The sequence below is a fragment of the Microcaecilia unicolor genome, chromosome 5 (genome assembly GCF_901765095.1).
Source record: "Microcaecilia unicolor chromosome 5, aMicUni1.1, whole genome shotgun sequence".
Classification (NCBI taxonomy): Eukaryota; Metazoa; Chordata; class Amphibia; order Gymnophiona; family Siphonopidae; genus Microcaecilia; species Microcaecilia unicolor.
In genome coordinates, this window is record NC_044035.1 from 310,260,919 (window position 1) to 310,281,531 (window position 20,613).

Genomic DNA, 20,613 nt, shown 5'->3' on the forward strand with positions numbered 1-20,613 from the left:
ACCAATGAATTGTAGTTGTTGTGATGGATCCAATGTTCAGATGTCTCTTTCTAAGAGCTTCCTGATTATGCTGGGCAGAAGAGCCCTTCACCTTAGCACAGGAAAATGAAGATTCTTTCCTTTCAAAGGTGCGCAGCTAGCTCCCACCAGGCATTTTGGTACTGCTGAGAGGCAAAATGCTGAAACTTGATATTGATAATATGTGGAATTTACATTGAAACTCAGGTATATTTTCACTGAGTGAATTAGCCAGATTGTAAGTATCCTTGAGATCTAGAGAACATAACCAATCAATTTTGCCCAGAAGGGGGAAGAATAGTTGTCAGGAAATTCATGTTGAACTTTTCCCAAACTATGAACGCAAATCTTACATTTTGGGATAGAATTCTACCTTTCTATACTGAAACAAAACAAATTTCAAAGAACAATTGCTTTAATGCACTGGACTTGGAAATCCTAAAGCAGTGAACCAGTCTCATGTGCTTGTGTCACCACCACCATCACTGCAATATTCGCCTCCTTGACAGTCTGGTGGATTTTGAACTCCTGGTGGTAAGATATCATATAATATAAAACTGAACCAATGAAAGAACAAACTTGATGAATTATTTTTCATTAACAATCAAAAAAGGTATTTCTTAGAAACAGGCCTGAACACCAGGTCACACTGGAGCATAGAAACTGTGCACGGGCAACTGGGATTTTCATGCCTCAAATACTGCAGCTGTTACCCGAGTTATAAGAGGGGCACTTTCTGCAAATTGTAGCAACTTCTGATTATCTTCCCTCATCAGGGGGTAAAGATATGACTCAGACAAATCCAGGGAGTAGAAAGACACCACCATTGTACCAAGCACAAAGTCTCCAATGGGAAATGAAGCACCTCTAGACACATGTTGACAGCCTTCAGATTCAGAATAGACTAAAAGGTGCTCTCCTTTGGCCTTACAAAGTATATGGAGTACTGGCCTTTTCCTACTTTGCTTGGGGCAACTAGGATGATGTCATTGAGATGCAGGAGATTCTTCAAGTCCACAAGGCAACTCGCAAAAGGCGCCTGGGAATGGGGAAGCTAGATTCAGGGCATTGCTGTGCTAAATGGCCTCTAGAACCTAGATATCTGAGGTATCCAGGTACACTCCTAGCAGAACATGCCCCCCCCCCCCCCCCACACACACACACAAACTACTGCAGGTCTTTACTGCAACTCCTGAATCTGACTGATTCAACTCTGGCCACCTTGATGAGCAGACTGGGATGGACCATGCAGGTCTTTATCTGTTGACATTTACTATGTTACTATGTTATGTTTCACTGTGAAATTCTGAGGCTTCTTGAAGGATCAGAAGGACCAAAATCCTTTGACTGAGTGGATGACTTGGAAGGCTGGAACTTCTTCTGCGCCTGGAACCTGGGATGTCAACTACTGAATCTTATCAATACTAGAAACCACTGGGGTTTAGCCTTCTCCAGCTCCTTGACCAGCTTCTCAAGCTCTTCCCCCAACAAAAGTCTTCCCCTAAAGGGAAGCTTATCCACCAAGGGTCCAGTTGAATATGTGTATGAGGTCATATATAACATCCACCAGGACGGCCACTCTTGACTTCAGCCACTCAAGACTGATCCATCTCAGGAGTTGTTGCATCCAAAGAAGACCTGCCTGGACTACATAATCACCACAGACAGCTATCTGCAGCTGCCTAAGTTTCTTTAGAAAATAGTACCAAAACAAATCTTGAAGACTTGTCTCAGCAGTGCCTCCACCTTGTGATTCTGCAAATCTCTGAGGGCTATGTCTCCTACTAGGATGGTGATCCTCCTCGCCACTGCAGAGATGACAGCGTCAACTCTAGATATCAAGAACTGGGCCTCCTTCATAGGTAAAGCTTGGCGAGAAGTCTTCTGACCCAGATGAGCCCGAGACTTCCATTTATTCACCTTCATAGCCTGAATGGCTATATGCAAGAGGAAAGTTCTGAAAGGCTTTCTCATCTCCTCAAACAGTATAAGACCCATCCTGGTCTTAGACTGACACCTCCATGATCCTCAAAGTAGACATCACCCACTCAATAAGGAAGCCTTGCTCCTGCTTCCTAAAGAAGTGGATAACTGGTGACTGCTAATTCCCTTTGAGGATCACCTCACCTTCCTCTACCAACATCCTACAAGTCCAACCCCTGCTCTGTTTCAGACCACCCCAAGCATTCTTGGTCCAAATCCAGGCCTTATAGCAGCTCCCTTTTGCTCTGGATCTGGCCCCTGATAACTATGGGGGCTATATACCAGGGACTCTGTACCATCAGGAACAGAGAAGCAGCAGGGAGATCTTCGTCCTGGAACACCCCCCCACTGAGGAGCTCTCAACCCCACTCAGCCACCAAAAGTGGGTGACCCAGAGGCTCCTCTAATGAGCTTGGCCACGCTTCTGTCACTGAACATATGGCCAAGATGGTGGTAGGTCCAGCTGGTGATTACACCACAGCTCTGTCTTCAACCTTGGGGCTCAATGCTGCTACTACTACTACTAATCATTTCTATAGCACTACCAGATGTATGCAGCAAGCTGAACTGCGAGTCATGCAGCTTGCTGCTGCCATCCTCTTATGGCCTGTATTGGAACAGTGCTTCTGCCTGCCTGCTGCAACCTACAGGCCCCCAGAGTGACACTGAAAACACTGGTGCTAGGCTCCTCATCTCTGTGAAGACAGAAGGAGTCTGTCATGCTGCTCAAGCAGCAGCTCCTGCAGATCTCATTTCGGTACTCAGGTATACTGGCACTATAACTCCCTATTTATTGGGCCTTCTGCAGTGAACAATGCACTACAAGTTACCTCCTGCTGCTGTTTCCTTTCTCTTCCTGTCAACTGCTCAACCAGGTGGCTTGAGTGTCCTGAATGTGTCTCTCCACCAGGGGGAGAGAGGAGGGTGACAGAGAAAGAACCCTGATGGTTTTCTCAGAGGTGGGTTTATGCAAGTCACACAACCTGTGGGCCCTGAATGGGGAAACCACTACCAGCCACTCAGCTCCATTGTAACACTCCACAGGGTTACAATGCTCCTCAAAGAGCAGCTGCCCTTGCCCTCAAATCCTGATGGACCACCTGCAGAGCATAGAGAAAAATCCTTACTATCCAACCCTGCTGAACAATGTTATACCAGGGGCTTAAGCCTGGATAGGGGTTCTCTGCCTGAATCTGCTAGGAGGAGGACAAAATCCACTCATTTGGACTGGTCTGCCAGGATAAGGAGGACATTTTTACATTGTATGCACCAAGAAAATCTATATTAGAAACAAATGTACCAGAAAAAGAATATATATATATATATATATATGATTATTCTTTTCATACTTGTCATGCATTAAACAAAATGTTAAAGCAAATTTGGATTCAACTACAAATATACACACTGGGGGGGGGGGGGGGGGGGGGGGGGTTGGAAAGACTGTAGAACTCACATGACCTCTAAGCCCATTTAACAAATACATAAAAACAAATGGTTCAGGGTCAAGGTAATTATATAAATCAATCTAAAATGTGAAGCCCTACATGTTTAGGATTCTTTTGTTTTCATATCCCCTAAAGTAGTCAAAAAACTAATTCATTCCACATTTGTTCTTCATAGCTACAAAGGTAAACTTTAAAACTCTTAGAAATGTATTCAAGCCTCAGAAATGAAAGGCATGTGTGGTTCTTTAAAAGCAGAGCATAAAGAAACATAGCATGACTCCAGTACCACAGGGCATACAGAACTGAAATCAGATATCTGAAGCATTATCATTAACAAGCTTTACACTGGTGACTATTACATCACAGCCACACCCATACCAAGAATTTTCAGTCATCAGTACTTGTTAATAACATGGAGGCACAAAATAATTAGAATTTGTGAATCTATTTCATTTTTAAAGAAACTTATTGCTTATGCTAAGTAATAACTTGCTTTTTTCCCCCCAATACTCACTACCCTGATAATAGAAAGAGAAAGAAGTCTTGAGCCTGGACTGAGAAAGTATTTTGTTTTAAAGTAAGGATCTAGGAGGAGGTTGGTGAGGGGGAAAAATACTCTTCCCTCCTACAAACTGTCAAAGGCTGAACTGGCTGCACAAACCAGAACACTGAAACAGTAGTAGCTAGTGCTTCGATGTGAGGAGGCAGAGGGTGAAAGCTATCTGGGAGGGACTATGGTGCTCACAGGCAGATGATCAAAGCCCCGCGCTGTTCCAAACAGCGCTGGAACAGCGTGGGGCTTTACCACACGGATGATCAGAGATGATGCATGCAAATTTAAGCAGCGCAATCATCTCTGATCATGGGGTAGAAGTGCGGGAGAATTGTGCCTGAGCATGTGCTCAGCACAATCCTCCCGCACTTGTTTGACAGGTCTAGGCTGTCAAAAGCCCAAACCTGTCAAACACAGGGGCTGGAGGTCCATGGGATCACCAGGCCCTGACTACCCCTGCCCCGAGCAAGGCAAAACGGGGGCTGGAGGTTCGGCGGACCTACGGTCCCCCCGACGATCCCACCCCCCCAGGTTCAGGGAGGGTTGGAGATCCGGTGGCTCTCCAGCCCCCCCCCAAACCCCCACGAAAATGGTCCCTGGTGGTCCAGGGGCCGCCGCCACCCCTCCCCCAACCCAACCCCCAAGCATTGGCAAGGGTCCACTCTGCCATCCGATCCGGCGTCCACCCTCCCTCTCTGCCTGCTCGCCCCCCTACCTTGGTTGGAGGAGGGACGCAGCCTGCCTCCTTCCTCTTCCTTCGACGCCGCAAAATGGCGGCACCCAGCCCTGCCCAGTGCATCCCGGGATGCGCTGGGTGGGGCTACACATCAAATAAGGGAGTTTCTCCCTTATATGGTGTTTAGCCCCGCCCAGCGCATCCCAGGATGCACTGGGCAGGGCTGGGCACCGCCATTTTGCGGCGTCGAAGGAAGAGGAGGGAGGCAGGCTGCGTCCCTCCTCCAACCAAGGTAGGGGGGCGGGCACTGGGCAGGCAGAGAGGGAGGTGGGCGTAGGATCGGATGGCAGAGCGGACCCTTGCCAATGCTGGGGGTTGGGTTGGGGGGGCGGCGGCAGCCACTGGACCACCAGGGACCATTTTCGGGGGGTTTGGGGGGGCTGGAGACCCACTGGATCTCCAGCCCTCCCTGAACCTGGGGGGGGGGGGGGGGGGTGTGGGATCGTCGGGAGGGACCGGAGGGCTGCCGGACCTCCAGTCCCCTGTCGCTGGGGGGGGGGGGGGGGGGGTGGTTTGCGTCATTGGGGGGAATGGGGGCCTGCCAGCATGCAAATGCATGCTGAACAGGGCTCACCATTCCTCCCCAATGATCTGCAAACCCTAACGCCAGCTTGGAGCTGGTGTAGGGTTTGTCGCAGCCAGCAACCCAATCTTTGGCGCGCTGGTCACTGGGGATGAATGCGTTAAGCCCCGTTTAGCATGCATTTGCATGCTACTTGCAGTAAGAGCAATAGAGCGCGTTGTTTCACGCACTTGAGGGCTCTGATCATGTGGGGTTCGCAAATGCCGGCGCTAGTATGGCGCTAACAGCCTGTAGCGCCAGCGTTTGCTTTTGAACATGAGGGTATCAGTGTAGGCCACAGGTATTGGGAGCATATACAGTGCTACTAACCCCCACAGTCCTGTTTTTTTTTTCTATAGGAGTGAAGGAGTGGCCTAGTGGTTACAGCACTGGTCTTGACATCCAGAGGTGGCTGGTTCAAATCCCACTGCTGCTCCATGTGATCTTGGGCAAGTCACTTAACCTTCCATTGTCTCAGGTATGAAGTTTGATTGTGAGCCCTCCAGGGACAGAACTACCCAGTGTACCTGAATGTAACTCACCTTGAGCTACTACTGAAAAAGGTGTGCCCAAAATCTAAATAAATAGGCACACTTCCTATTAAAATGTACACATAGGTAGGAAGAGGAGGAGGAAGAGACCAGTGACCAACAGCAATGTGTATGGACCAGCCATCTGTATCAGGGAAAAAGGAGGAAGATAAGGGAAGAGGGAAGGATGGAACAGGAGAAAAGAGAGAAGAGAAGAAAATGAGGGATGCTGTGAAGTGGGGAAAGGTACTGTAAGTGCTAGTGAGGAAGATGTTTATGAGGAGGAAAGGAGCAAGGGAGGTTTGAGAGAAAGAGTGGAGAGAATGGAAGAGCAAAGACAGAATAAATAAAAACAAAAAAAAAATAGGACAAATCAATCAAATAATGAAAGATGTCAGCAGAGTGGTAAAATCCAGTGAAAGATGGGGCAAAAAAAAACCTTTGGCATCAGAGGGAGTGAGAAATCTAATCTAATCTTACACTTTTATACTGCTGGGTTCCCACAGAGGGTTCAAGATTAATTAGGCCAATAAAAAAACAAAACATAATGGAGCTTAAATCAATAATCATTCCTAACCTCAATTTATAAGTAAATATTCTTCAAACAAATGAGTTAAGATTTTTATGGAAGGTCATATAAGAATTTTTAAGTCTTAAATTAGTTGGGAGAGATCTCCAATACATAGCAGCCTGAAAGGAGAATGATCTTTCACAATTTCTTTTAGATACAAGACAATAAACCGAAGGGAAAAGAAGGATATTATTATATTTCAATTTTAGAGTCAATTGAGAAGAGGAACAATAAAATAAATTGTATAAAAAGAATGAAGCCAGGCCTTGTAAAGATTACTAAGCAGCACAAAGGGCGCGTTAGCGTTTTTAGCGCACGCTGATTAGCACACACTAAGCGCTAAGTTGCCCATAGGAATATATGGGCGACTCTAGTGCTTAGTGCACGCTAAAAACGCTAATGTGGCTTAATAAACAGAGCCCTTAAATACTAAAAAGATATCTTAAAAATAATCCTGACATTGACTGGCAACCAGTGTAAATCTATCAGCAGTGGCTTCAGAAACTGTCAACTTAGAAGAAAACAGAAAAGATTTGGTTTGATTTTTCTGACTTTTTGTCCACCCCTTGCTATGCATTGGATGCAAAAGTTATGTGTATTATAAGCAAATCTCCCCCCAACCCTGCTACAACAACACTTCTCACTGTGAGTGAAGTTACACACAGATTCATCTGACCCACCTATAGCAAAAACATTCTGCCTCAGATCCTGCAATCCATTGGATTCCAGAAACCGCACTATCCTCTGTTTTTGCAGTGTTTCCATTACATTTACTCAGTTAAGGATGCTGGACCCAATATTCAGCAGGAGTTATGCACCGGCTACCAGGTGGCCAACATATAAATTCCCTATCCCTGCATTAAAAAAAAAAAAAACCTCTACGGAAAATATTGGGCTGTTGAAATCTCAAACATCCTGATATCAAACATATAAACGGCAAGTAACTGACTCACCTGCAAATGCGCAGTAGAGACTTCTCTCTCTGTCCCGCCCTCGCGTCAAGACGTGATGACATCAGAGGGCGGAACAGAGAGGGAAACGGAGTCGGAGTCACTGTCGGACGCTGCCGCCTGGAAACAAACATCGCGCGCGCGCCAACCTCCACCCTCCCCTCCCCACCGCCACTCCCGCTCTCCTCCGCATCGAGCCCCCTGCACTGACCTGACAGCGCCTCTCACCTCCGTGTGGAAGCGCTGCAGGCAGCAGCAGAGCGATCTGCTGCTGCCTGCAGCGCTTTCACACGGAGGTGAGAGGCGCTGTCAGGTCGGTGCAGGGGGCCCGGCACGGAGGGAGGAGGGAGCGGCGGCGAGGAGGGTAGCTGGAAATCTCGCTCGTTTTTACGGGCTTAACGGCTAGTTATTTATATAAATAAGGGCTGGAATGGGGTGGAGCAAGGCTTATTTGTATAGTGGCAGTATTCAGTTGCTAGCCAGACAATATGTTTAGTACAGCCTGCCAAATAGCAAGTACATACATTAAGAGTACATGTACACATTTAGGTCTGCCTCAGAGTACATATAAATTTGTGTATGTGTATGCAGTCTAGATGTTTATTTTATAAAAAACACAAGGACATAAAATAGGCACATTTTTCAAAGTTGTTGTCATGACGGGGTGTACGTCCCATCACAAAGCAGGGAGAACCCCCAACCCCAAGAGAGCATCACCAATAGGTCATACAGAAGGACAACTTGGGTACAATCCCTAACCTAGTTAGGGTGAAAATCTGGAGCCCTGCTTGGGTGGTTGTAGTTAGACAGGAAAGGCTAAGTGGGAAGTGGCAGGTGATGACCAACCCGTCCAGAAGTTGTACAGATAATTCCCCGAGCATTGAGAGTGATCAGGAAATGAACTACATCCTACTTAGCATATGATTTGTATAATGGATAACTTGAGAACTTCGGCTTGCACACAAAGCCTGGGAGGAGGGGAACAGGACCCCATTACCCCAAGAAGGGCCAGGGTGGGAGTAGTGGTGCCCACCAAAATGCACAGAGCCAGAGGTGGATGGAGTATTGAGGGCTTTGGACACCCCCTGAGTAAAGAGTGGGACTCGGACCTGACAGCAGGACAGCCCAGGAAATTAAAAACTTATCTCTTCCTACTGGGAAATTGAGAGATCTGTTGGTGTGAATGGTTGCTGGATACCCGGCCTATACCTTCAGGTAAGCAGCAAATGGTCACTGGATACCTGGCATACACCTTCATGGTGAGCTCACAGTTATACATGCCTGTTAAAATTCCATAAGATACTAAAACTTAGGTGTTATTTTTTGAAAATATATTTGAAGTTTCCACCTCTAAGCTCCTACCAGATTCCAGCTGTGTCTAACACATGATGTTTCCCCACAGAAGAGAGGATTAGAAATCAGAATATCTATCTGCTCAGGGTGTAGATAACCAATAAGGAAAGGAACAAGAACTGACTTAGATAAGGAGTGATATCCTACAAGCTGTCAAGCTTTCACAGCTGATAGCTAGGAAACACACTTAACTCTTAGATTCTATATATAGTGTGATCCCGAAATGCATGTGCAACTTAATTGGCTAAGGAACCATTAACAAGCAATAACTGAACGCCAACAACCAATTATTGACGTTAATCGACACTAACTGGAATTTGCATGTGTATCTAGCTATGCACTATTCTGTAAAGCTGGGCACCCAAATCCCACAGTGCAGCTCAACAGGGGCATGGCCATGGGAGGGGCATTTCAAAAAGTTGTGAATATAGTTACAGTATAATAGGTCAGCACATTCAACTTGGGTGCAAATACTTACACCCAATTTCAGCATGCACAAGTCTGGAGCCCAAATTTAAAGTGCTAGAATTGGCGCTAAACGCTAAAGGGCATGTGCCCTTTATAGAGTTGCGCTTAGTGCCAATCTTTTCCCATTTTTGAGCACCATTTATAGAATCTGGCCTAAGAATATCTTGTACTACTACTTAACATTTCTAGAGCGCTACTAGGGTTACGCAGCGCTGTACAGTTTAACAAAGAAGGACTGTCCCTGCTCGAAGGAGCTTACAATCTAAAGGACGAAATGTCAAGTTGGGGCAGTCAAGATTTCCTGAACAGAGGTGTAGTGGTTAGGTGCCGAAGGCGACATTGAAGAGGTGGGCTTTGAGCAAGGATTTGAAGATGGCCAGGGAGGGGGCCTGGCGTATGGGATCAGGGAGTTTATTCCAAGCATGGGGTGAGGAGAGGCAGAAAGGGCGGAGCCTGGAGTTGGCAGTGGTGGAGAAGGGTACTGAGAGGAGGGATTTGTCTTGAGAGCAGAGGTTACGGGTAGGAACGTAAGGGGAGATTAGGGTAGAGAGGTAAGGAGGGGCTGCAGATCGAGTGCATTTGTAGGTTAGTAGAAGAAGCTTGAACTGTATGCAGTACCTGATCGGAAGCCAGTGAAGTGACTTGAGGAGAGAAGTGATATGAGTATATCAGTCCAGGCGGAAGATAAGACGTGCAGCCGAGTTCTGAACGGACTGAAGGGGGGATAGATGGCTAAGTGGGAGGCCAGTGAGGAGTAGGTTGCAGTAGTCAAGGCGAGAGGTAATGAGAGAGTGGACGAGAGTTCGGGTGGTGTGCTCAGAGAGGAAAGGGCGAATTTTGCTAATGTTATAGAGGAAGAAGCGACAGGTCTTGGCTATCTGCTGGATATGCGCAGAGAAGGAGAGGGAGGAGTTGAAGATGACTCCGAGGTTGCGGGCAGATGAGACGGGGAGGATGAGGGTGTTATCAACTGAGATAGAGAGTGGAGGGAGAGGGGAAGTGGGTTTGGGTGGGAAGTGGGTTTGGGTGCTAATTGGTCTTTTCTGCTTTATATATTGTGCTACTATCTACTATAATAAAACTCACCCTCAACGTTCTGAGGACACTGACGTCAGTGAAGCCAAGCCCTGACTTCCTTCAAAAAGGTTCAAAGGTTCGTGGTGGTGAAGCCACCAAAATCGCTCCGGGCCCCGCCCTCGAGGGCGGAGCAATGGCAGAACGACGAAGGGGTGGGCAGGGAGGGAGGCGGGGGGGGGGGGGAAATTGCTCCAGGCCCCGCCCTCGCGTCAAACGTCATGACGTTGGGGGCGGAGCAATGGCAGAACAACGAAGGGGTTGGCCAGGGAGGGAGGGGGGGGGGTGTTGGCGACGAAAACCTTGCTAGCGCCCGTTTCATTTGCTCTGAAACGGGCCTCTTTTACTAGTATAACATAAGTGCTAAATGAAAATATTATCTCAGTTGAAATCTAGAAAAAGATACTAAACAGGTGAAGGTTTCATTTGATCTCCTAGACAACATATATACCATTATCCAAAAGTACATTTTTAAAAATAGTTCATTTCTTTTTAACACATGTAAAAATTACGTACTACCTATGGGAAACAAGGAAAAATTCACACCCTGTTCTTTTTACCATGCTACCATTTTTGGGGAAACAGACAGCAGGATAACCAAGAATTATGCCACTTCTTACCTCTAACAGGGCAGCTGCAGGATCTCCTTGCAGGCTCTTTCCCAATTTATCAACCTCATCCAATAAGAAAACTGGGTTATTGACCCCAACAGTCCTCAACCCATTGATTATTCGTCCAGGCATGCTGCCAACATAAGTGCGCCTGTGGGGAAGGGAGAAGATTTAGAAACATGGAGATCAAGAGCTTTCATGAAGGCTGAAATAATAACAAACATCTATACCTAAATACAAAGTATACTTATGATTCGATTATTCGGTCCCCTGCAACAACATATTTAAAAAAAATACTGTAAACATTTTTCATAGAGATATGATGGACACAGTTGTAATTTTCCCATGGCAGAGCAATAGGATTTTGAGGTCAACGAAGGCCTAGATACGTCAATTATTTCAAAAGCATCTTTTTTTTTTATACAGTTTATACAGAAGCATTTTAGAGAGGTGCTACATTAGGGTGTCAACTATTTTAAATGAGCTTAATTTGTTCATTAACAGGAATGCCATTTTCTTCTTGATCCTTGTCCATTGGACTTCAACTGGAATGAGGGCTGGGATTTGATGCGATAAGCTTTGATTCACAGCTACCCAAGGATAATTCTCATATTTTACATACCTTACCAACTGCTATGCACCAGTTTAGGCTTCTTCCAGAATCCTGGAATCATGATCTTAGCCTGGCCATTAGGTGTCATTACTTCATGAAAACTATGGACAGTCTCTTCAGGGGTTATAAACACTGCTTCTACTACTACTATTTAACATTTCTAAAGCGCTACTACAGTTACCCAGCGCTGTACAATTTAACATAGAAGTGCAGTCCCTGCTCAAAGAGCTTACAATCTAAAGGACAAATTTACAGTCAGTCAAGTAGGGGCAGTCAAATTGGGGCAGTCTAGATTTCCTGAAAGGTATAAAGGTTAGGTGTCGAAAGCAACATTGAAGAGGTGGGCTTTGAGCAAGGATTTGAAGATGGGTAGGGAGGGGGCTTGGCGTAAGGGCTCAGGAAGTTTATTCCACGCATAGGGTGAGGCGAGGCAGAATGGGCGGAGCCTGGAGCTTCTGCAACATTCACAGCCCAGTTGACCTGAGGAAGACTTTCCCCATGAACTGAACCCACAGAAATGACATTGACTCCTCTCAGATGAGCTGTGACAGACTCTGAAGAATTACAACGAGGATGAACAATATCCTCTATCAAAAAAACAGAAAACTGATCTGAATTACATGCAATACTTTAAAAAGCTGCAAAAGCAGCCATGAAACAAAGGTCTCACATGACTGGTTCCAAGTAAAGAGAGACCAAATAAACAGGATGAAACAGACACTGTGGGAACCAGTTAAAGGGCTGGTTGTGAATTCACTTTATTAACTACAACAAACATTACGCATGTACCATCCTAGGTTTTGGTGGACATGCGTTTCTTATACCAGGTGTTTACTGACAAGATTTTATTTGAAACAATTTTTATTGATGACCATATAGAATAAACAATACAAGAATATAGTCAGAATATTCAAGATAACAGCAGTACCCAACATCGATATGACATTTGTCTAGAAAAGATAAGACAAGATCATCATCATTCCCTTATTAATATAGAAACAAACCCATTCCCAACTCCCAAACCCATCTCCCCATTCCCTCCTCCCCCAAAACTGAAATAGACCTAGATGAAGCCTGATTCAATGACCAGAAGACCGGGTTGCTTCAGATCTTCTGGAACCAGCCAAGTGTAAATGTTATCCCTGCTGTACCCCTCTCCCAACACTCCCCCATAACCCCCTTATCCCACCCTCACCTCATATACTGCCTCTGCCACTTCTTTATAAGTGAAGTTTATTTAACAATGAGCTACGACGCAAAGGTATCAAACTCCTCTGTATGTTTAGAAGCGGAAGAAGTGTCCTGAGCCTCCCACATGGCCAAGGCATGCAACTGATTCTGCCAACTCCAGATATGGAGCTTCTTCAGAAACCCAGGCCTGCATTACACATTTAATCGCCACCAACCTTTAATTTTCGGAAGAGATTTTTCCCTTCCCTCCCAGAGTCTCGCTATTCACTATTCCCAACAATAAGTAAGTGGGAGTAAAGAAAATGTCATATGGAGGGTATGCCCTAGGTACTGATGGAGTTCATATAAAAAAAGCTGTGTCTTCCTACAGCTCCAAGCTGAATGGTACAATGAATTTTCCTCTGCAGCATTCTTAAGGCATTGTGCAGTGACTGTAAGCCCTGCACAAAATAGTTATAATTGGGAAGTATATGCTCTAAAATATGTTTCTTGTAATGTAGATGTTTTTACTATCTGTGGCATTTTGCGCAAAGCTACAATTATCTTCCAGTTCCGCAAGGGGGTACCAAGATCCCGTTCCCACCTCTCTCGTAACCAATCATATTTCTTCTCCCCCATCTGACCATTAAGTGCTTTATGTAGGCCTGCTATAAACCAATGAGCTAAAAAAAAAACCCTCATATTTTCTCCCCCATCTTTGCCTCAAGCGACAATTGTGATAAATTATTATAGTAGTATTTCAGATGGCAATATAGGGAGAAGATCATCTAAGGCCTTTATTGTGCCCTCTGGGGTAAGCATGTGTTGCATGAGAAGCAATCCCCCTAGACTCTCGTCTGACAAAAGCATCATTTTCCCGTCCTGGCAGGAATTCTAGATTACCACAAAAGGGCAGTTGATCAGTGCTGCACGGGTCACCGCTCAGCCGGATGACCAAGAAATTCCATGCCTCATGTAGGGGGCTGAGAAGTACATTTAAACCCAAAGGATGCGGAATCGTCTGATAGGAAGCTTCTAGTAAGGAGAGAAAGTGGTATGTAGAAAATAAAGCTCGTTCGTAGTCGAGAGGAATGTAAACCTGATTTCTAGTAATCCAATCAAATTAATGTCGCAAGAGGCATGCCATATTATATAGTCTGTTAGATAGACCAAAACCTCTTGCAGCCCAATAGCCCATCAGCCAAGGAAATCTGATCTTAGCTTTCATACCCGCCCAGCAGAACCAGGCGAACAAGATCCTTTTTCAGTAACTGCAAAGGAAGAGTGAAGTAGATAAAGCCATTTGGGAAACAGAATCACCAATCAAATTTATCCTTCCCAGAAGTGATAAAGGTAATGTATGCCAGGCTTCCAGCTGGTATCTGGTCTCTTCCAGGAAGTGGGAAATGCTGAGTACAAATCCTTTGAAGTTATACCCAACCGTACACCCAGATAACGAAATGTGCCAGTTGCCCACTTAAGAGGAAAAGCATGGCCCCCAAACCACCTCATCAGATGGTAATGCCACCGACTTCTGGAGGTTCAGTTTAAAACCTGCAAAGTCTCCATATTCCGAGAAGCTCTCCAGAGCCGCTAAGGATTGTTGAAGGTCCACTAGGTGCACCAAAAGATCATCTGCGAAAACAGCCAGTTTAAAAACAATGAGCCCCCAGGACCACCCACTTAATTTCTGGATTAACACAGATATCTCTGATCAAAGGGTCCAATGTGAGAATAAATAATAGCCGAGAGAGAATGCAGCACTGGCAGGTACCCCAAAGTACAGGAAAGGCTTCCGACGTAAATCTATTAACCACCTTGACCACCACCTTTGCCCTAGGGTTAGCATATAAAGCTCGTATAAATCGGATGAAATTGTCTTCAAAGCCATATTTCTGCAGAACTGTAAGTTAGAGCTTACATGAATACTTAATGTCCCCCCGGTTCAATATCTGGCACCCAGATTCGTACACCCAAGATGTGCTAACAATTTAGTTAAGTAAAAAAGCCCTTAACTATCAATAATTAGGTGCTAACAACCAATTGTTGAAGTTTAACATTTGTGCGTGCATTTGGCTGCATGTTATCTTTGCTTCTACCCTACACTGTCAATTAAAACTTTCTATTATATATTGTGTTGACATTGTAAGTAGTATACTATTCTTTGCTACATCTACCAGTTGGTATATGAGTATTTTCCTCCCAGCTTGTATTTAAATTAAGCTTGCTTATTTATTAATTTGCTGCATTTGTATCCCACATTTTCCCACCTATTTGCAGGCTCAATGTGGCTTACATTATGCCGCAATGGTGATCACCATTAATGGAATGATAAATCCAACTGGACCTCAATGCTTCCAAGCTTGACTGGTCTTCAAGAGCCCGTTCTTTGCTCAATGTTTCAATGAGCGCCAATACTTCACTGGAGCTAATCTTATCATTGATCCTATTTCTTTTTATCACTATAAGGACCTAGGGTTCTCCGGTCAATGTAAACCCCCCCCCCCCCAAAAAAAAAAAAATTGTAGGAGGAAAAGCCATTGGCCCAGACACCCTATGTCCCTCTGTATCCCAAGCTGAGAGAACAATACTCGATAAAAAGTTTGTTGAAATCTGTCAATCGCTGATTTTCTTACTTATATTTTCACTGACTTTCATATTCTCTCAGCTTGGGATGCAGAGGGACATAGGGTTTCTGGGCCAATGGTTTTTCCTCCTACAATTTTTTTTGAGGGGGTTACATTGACCGGAGAACCCTGGGTCCTTATAGCAATAAAAAGAAATAGGACCAATGATAAGACTAGCTCCAGTGAAGTATTGGCGCTCATTGAAACATTGAGCAAAGTGCGGTCTCTTGAAGACCAGTCAAGCTTGGAAGCATCGAGGTCCAATTGGATAAGCTTAATTTAAATACAAGCTGGGAAGAAAATACTCATATACTAACTGGTAGATGTAGCAAAGAATTGAATTTAAAAACAATGGTTCCCGAAAACTAGATTATGTTTGTGTAACAAAAGTAGCATACTATGCCATACTTTGTATTGTTATTTGAATATTTTTACTGCTGTAATTGTCTATTGCTCATTTTTTATTTATTCTTACTGTACACCACTTTGAGTGAATTCCTTCAAAAAGGCAGTAAATAAATCCTAATAATAATAACTCCCCAAACCCCAGAATTTTACCATTAAGAAAGCTTTAGCACACCATTTTCTAGTATCACTAAGTACTTTTCTATTAATAGCTCCAGCGATCAAACCATGCTGCTCTTTGCCAATGGCTTTTGAAATCTTAAAAATGTGGAATACTGCCAAGCCTGTCTTCTGATTTCTAATCTTAAACATGCATCTCGTGACTGCATATGAAAGCTGTAGCCTGCCAGGCTCACTGAGCCTGAAAGACAAGTTACTCTGCTCAATTTTCCTTGCTTGCCTTGCTGTAATTATTTTTTCCCTTGAATTTTCTTAAACAGAAGTAACTTCAAGTCAGCAAACCTGACCCTGGAATTGAACCCCCATCCTACACATGGAAGTACAGTGGGCCAGCCCATCCAATTAGTTTTCTATTTGCTGCTCAGTCTTGTTTCTGCAGCACAAATTCTTTGCACAGTTTTCAGCAAACTGATATCTTTCCGCAGCAGCTGCAGAAAGCCAAAAGTTTAACAAGCAACTGGTCTACTGGTCTCTGATAATTGGACAGAACCCATATCGTCTGTGTCTGCAGTACACTAATTCATGGGAACAGAGATACAAACAGTTGCGTCCAGACCTGAATGTTTGAGTGATCTCTATTCTTTCTGGTTCTTTAGGTATAGTATCATGTAGTTTATTTCTTTTGTAGTATCATGTAGTTTATTTCTTTTGTAGTATCATGTAGTTTATTTCTTTTGTTTATTTCTTTTTAAGGGTAAAAGTGGTACATAAGACTGACGAATAGAATAGAATAATAAGGACTGCTAGGAATGGAGGAAAAAAACATGGCCATAATCAACGTGTTTGTGAGAGAAGCATTTAAGTTACATATTATTGAAAATGAGGCTAGAGTTTAAATTGCTTTTGTATTGCTCTATGGTGCGACTGCACCTCGATTATTGTGTTCAATTCTGGTCGCCGCATCTCAAAAAAAGATATAGTAGAATTAGAAAGGGTGCAGAGAAGGGCGACGAAAATGATAAAGGGGATGGGACGACTTCCCTATGAGGAAAAGCTAAAGCGGTTAGGGCTCTTCAGCTTGGAGAAAAGGTGGCTGAGGGGAGATATAATAGACGTCTATAAAATAACGAGTGGAGTTGAACGGGTAGAAGTGAAGCGTCTGTTTACGCTTTCCAAAAATACTAGGTCTAGGGGGCATGCGATGAAGCTACAATGTAGTAAACTTAAAACGAATCGGAGAAAATATTTCTTCACTCAACGTGTATTTAAAGTCTGGAATTCGTTGCCAGAGAATGTGGTAAAGGCGGTTAGTTTAGCAGAGTTTAATAAAGGTTTGGACAGCTTCCTAAAGGAAAAGTCCATAGACCATTATTAAATGAACTTGGGGAAAATACACTATTTCTGGGATAAGCAGTATAAAATGTTTTGTACTTTTTTGGGATTTTGCCAGGTATTTGTGACCTGGTCTGGCCACTGTTGGAAACAGGATGCTGGGCTTGATGGACCTTTGGTCTGTTCCAGTATGGCAATACTTATGTACTTGTGGTGATTTACTAGTTGATTTTTTTTTTCTTTACCAACTGACAAGCCAATCCACTCACTTATTTCTATGGGCCCTGCTGCAGATAACTCGAGCTAATTTTTAGTAAAAGACTCCCTCAGTATTGATTTTATTTTATTCCTTACCCTCACTGGTCCAGTTTACAAATTACTATTTAGATGTTGGTATTTCTTTTATAAAAATCTGAATCTATGAATAAAAATATACCATCACAGGGACTGTCAACGATAGCTTGTTCAGCAGTGCGGATGCATGACCCTGTGAGAAAAAGGTCAGGTGAGACAAATTACACAACTTAGGGCAAGGGTAGTCGAACTTTGGTTTACAGAAAGCAGGCCCTCATCTACTTTGGGGTCCAAGGAGGGGCCCCCTTTTGAGCTCCTTTTGAGGGCAGGAATAGTTCTGAGCATACTATTTCCTCTGAATGTGACGGGTTGCTGCTGTGTGTAATGGGGTGAAACCCCAACTGTACGCACAGCTGGGGTTTGCACTGTCTTGGGATTTTATTTGGCGGGGCTGGAGGTTAGTGTAAATGGGGTTACAGTATCCTCTGTCTGCGACTCGGGAGGGGATGCAAGGAGGGTTTTTTTTTTTTAATAACAAAAAGTAAAGCAGCCCTGGTCCAATATTTAGCCAGGGCCGCATAACTCTTATGCAGCCCCAGCTGACTATCGGCCAGGTCCGCATAAGTTCTAGCGGCCAATTATCCTCCGATATTCATTGCCAGTACCTGGACATGGCTTGGCACTGAATGTCAGGATAAATTAGACGACAACGATCAGTACATAAGTATTGCCATACTGGGAAAGACCAAAGGTCGCCAGCTGAATATCAGGGGGATACTCTTTTTCAGATTCCCACATAATTATATATTTTTTCTAAAAAAAAAGACCAGCATCTGCAGTGTAATCATTAAACATACATATATATAACGTGAAGTAACGAATTCAATTTGCTTGCATGAATTCTACCAACTGAACTAATACATATACCTCTCTCTGTTCTTAATTGTGTTATTTAAGGAAGAATTATTAAATTAGCTTTTATAGGCTCAAAAATGGGTCTTACATCAACTATTTAACTGTCCTAAATGTACAAATGTAACTGGTTCTTCATATATTGTATTTGAATATATTCTGCCACTATCTCAAAATTTAACGATGTTTGATTGTTTAGTACAGTTAGCACTATTTAAGCAGTCATTTTCAGAGCCATTTCCACAGATAAAAGAACACTTACCAAAGGAAAAGGTCATTTATGAAACTGTCGGATCACCCGACATGCAGATAAAGCCTATAAGCGCATAACTTCACCTACTATTTGAGGTGGGGCTTCTGAGGATGAGTTTGGGGTGGTTTGCATTTACATTCATGTTCTTGAAAATTCAGAATTTGAGGGTATTTAACAACATAATAGCTATACTGGGTCAGACCAGCGGTCCACCTAGCCCAATATCCTGCTTCCAGCAGTGGCCAATCCAGGTCACAAGTACCTAGCAGAAACCCAAATAGCAGCAGCATTCCACGACACTAATCCCGGGGCAAGCAGTGGCTTCCCCCATATCTATCTCAAAAGTGGACTATGGACTTTTCCTCCAGGAACTTGTCCAAACCTTTTTTAAACCCAGACATGTTAACCGCTGTTACCACCTCCTCTGGCAGCGAGTTCCAGAGCTTCACTATTCTTTGCGTGAAAAAATATTTCCTCCTATTTGTTTTAAAAGTATTTCTATGTAATTTTTGAGTGTCCCCTAGTCTTTGTACTTTTTGAAAGAGTGAAGAATCGATTCACTTTTACCCATTCTACACCACTCAGGATTTTACAGACCTCAATTTTAACTCTGAAATGTTATGCACACCATACAGCAAGTGTGAAACCTGTGTACATGGGTTTGCTTTGAAAATTATCTCAGGAAAACTAAACTGTATGCTTGTGTTTTAAAAATCCAGCACTGAAAAGGGCAATTAGAAAATTATTTTTCTGTGTCTAACTCTGCACAGTTGTGTCTAATTGATACAGATGCTGGGATATTAATGAGAATAACCTCTACAGTTTTTATTCTTCCCAACTCAATAGAAGTTGGAAATGATAAAAAAGGATCTAAAAATTTGTCTGTCCACAGGGGGCAAAATAACTTTCTGAAAATTTAGCAGAATGGGATGAAACTTAGCAGTTAGGATAAAGACTATCAAGTTCAAAATTGGATAATACTGGATAGGGGTTCCAGAAAAATAAGGGCCCCCCTCCCCTCCATAAAAATGGTCCAATGCGTTTCTATGGGAGAAGGAGTTCCAGCTTCTGTAGCATAGAAAACTTGCATACTGTGAAACACAGCAGTGCTACCTTGGAGGAGGGAGGTCTCCTAGAAGGAGAGCATCACCCTGGTGAAGTAGGAAGTACTCCTGTAGCCAGGACCTGCCCACCAGGGGATGTATTATCCTTTCGCACCGAGGATATATCTCCAAATGTTGCCCGGGAGGGAAAGGTTAGGACAGCTGTTGTACTTGGTGATTCGATCATTAGGCATATAGATAGCTGGGTGGCTGGTGGACGTGAGGATCGCCTGGTGACTTGCCTGCCTGGTGCGAAGGTGGCGGACCTCACGTGTCACCTAGATAGGATTCTAGATAGTGCTGGGGAGGAGTCCGCTGTCTTGGTACATGTGGGTACCAATGACATAGGAAAATGTGGGAGAGAGGTTCTGGAAGCAAAATTTAGGCTCTCAGGTAGAAAGCTGAAATCCAGATCCTCCAGGGTAGCATTTTCTGAAATGCTACCTGTGCCACGCGCAGGGCCCAAGAGACAGGCAGAGCTCCAGAGTCTCAATGCATGGATGAGACGATGGTGCAGGGAGGAGGGCTTTAGATTTGTTAGGAACTGGGCAACATTCTGGGGAAGGGGGAGCCTATTCCGAAAGGATGGGCTCCATCTTAACCAGAGTGGGACCAGGCTGCTGGCATCGGCGTTTAAGAAGGAGATAGAGCAGCTTTTAAACTAGAAATGGGGGGAAGGCCGACAGTCGCTCAAAAGAGCATGGTTCGGGATAAGGTATCTTTCAAAGATATCACCATAACAGGGAAGATAGAGTATCCTGATAGTGAGGTTGCAAAAGAGATTGTAGTAGATCGGGTATCTTTAAATAACAATAAAAATCAGACAAAAGATTGCCAATTAATACTGTCAAGTACTAAGCATGATGTACTTAGGAACAACAAACATAGTTTGAAATGTCTATATGCGAATGCCAGGAGCCTAAGAAA

General features: G+C 44.0%; 1 protein-coding gene across 1 annotated transcript in view; it reads right to left on the reverse strand.

The window, feature by feature from the left end:
- LONP2 (lon peptidase 2, peroxisomal) overlaps positions 1–20,613 on the reverse strand; it is a 205,345-nt gene that overhangs the window by 120,748 nt on the left and 63,984 nt on the right. Inside the window, exon 8 of the mRNA XM_030204378.1 lies at positions 10,867–11,008. Within this exon, the coding sequence (XP_030060238.1) occupies positions 10,867–11,008 (142 nt within the window). The remainder of the gene's footprint in view (positions 1–10,866; positions 11,009–20,613) is intronic.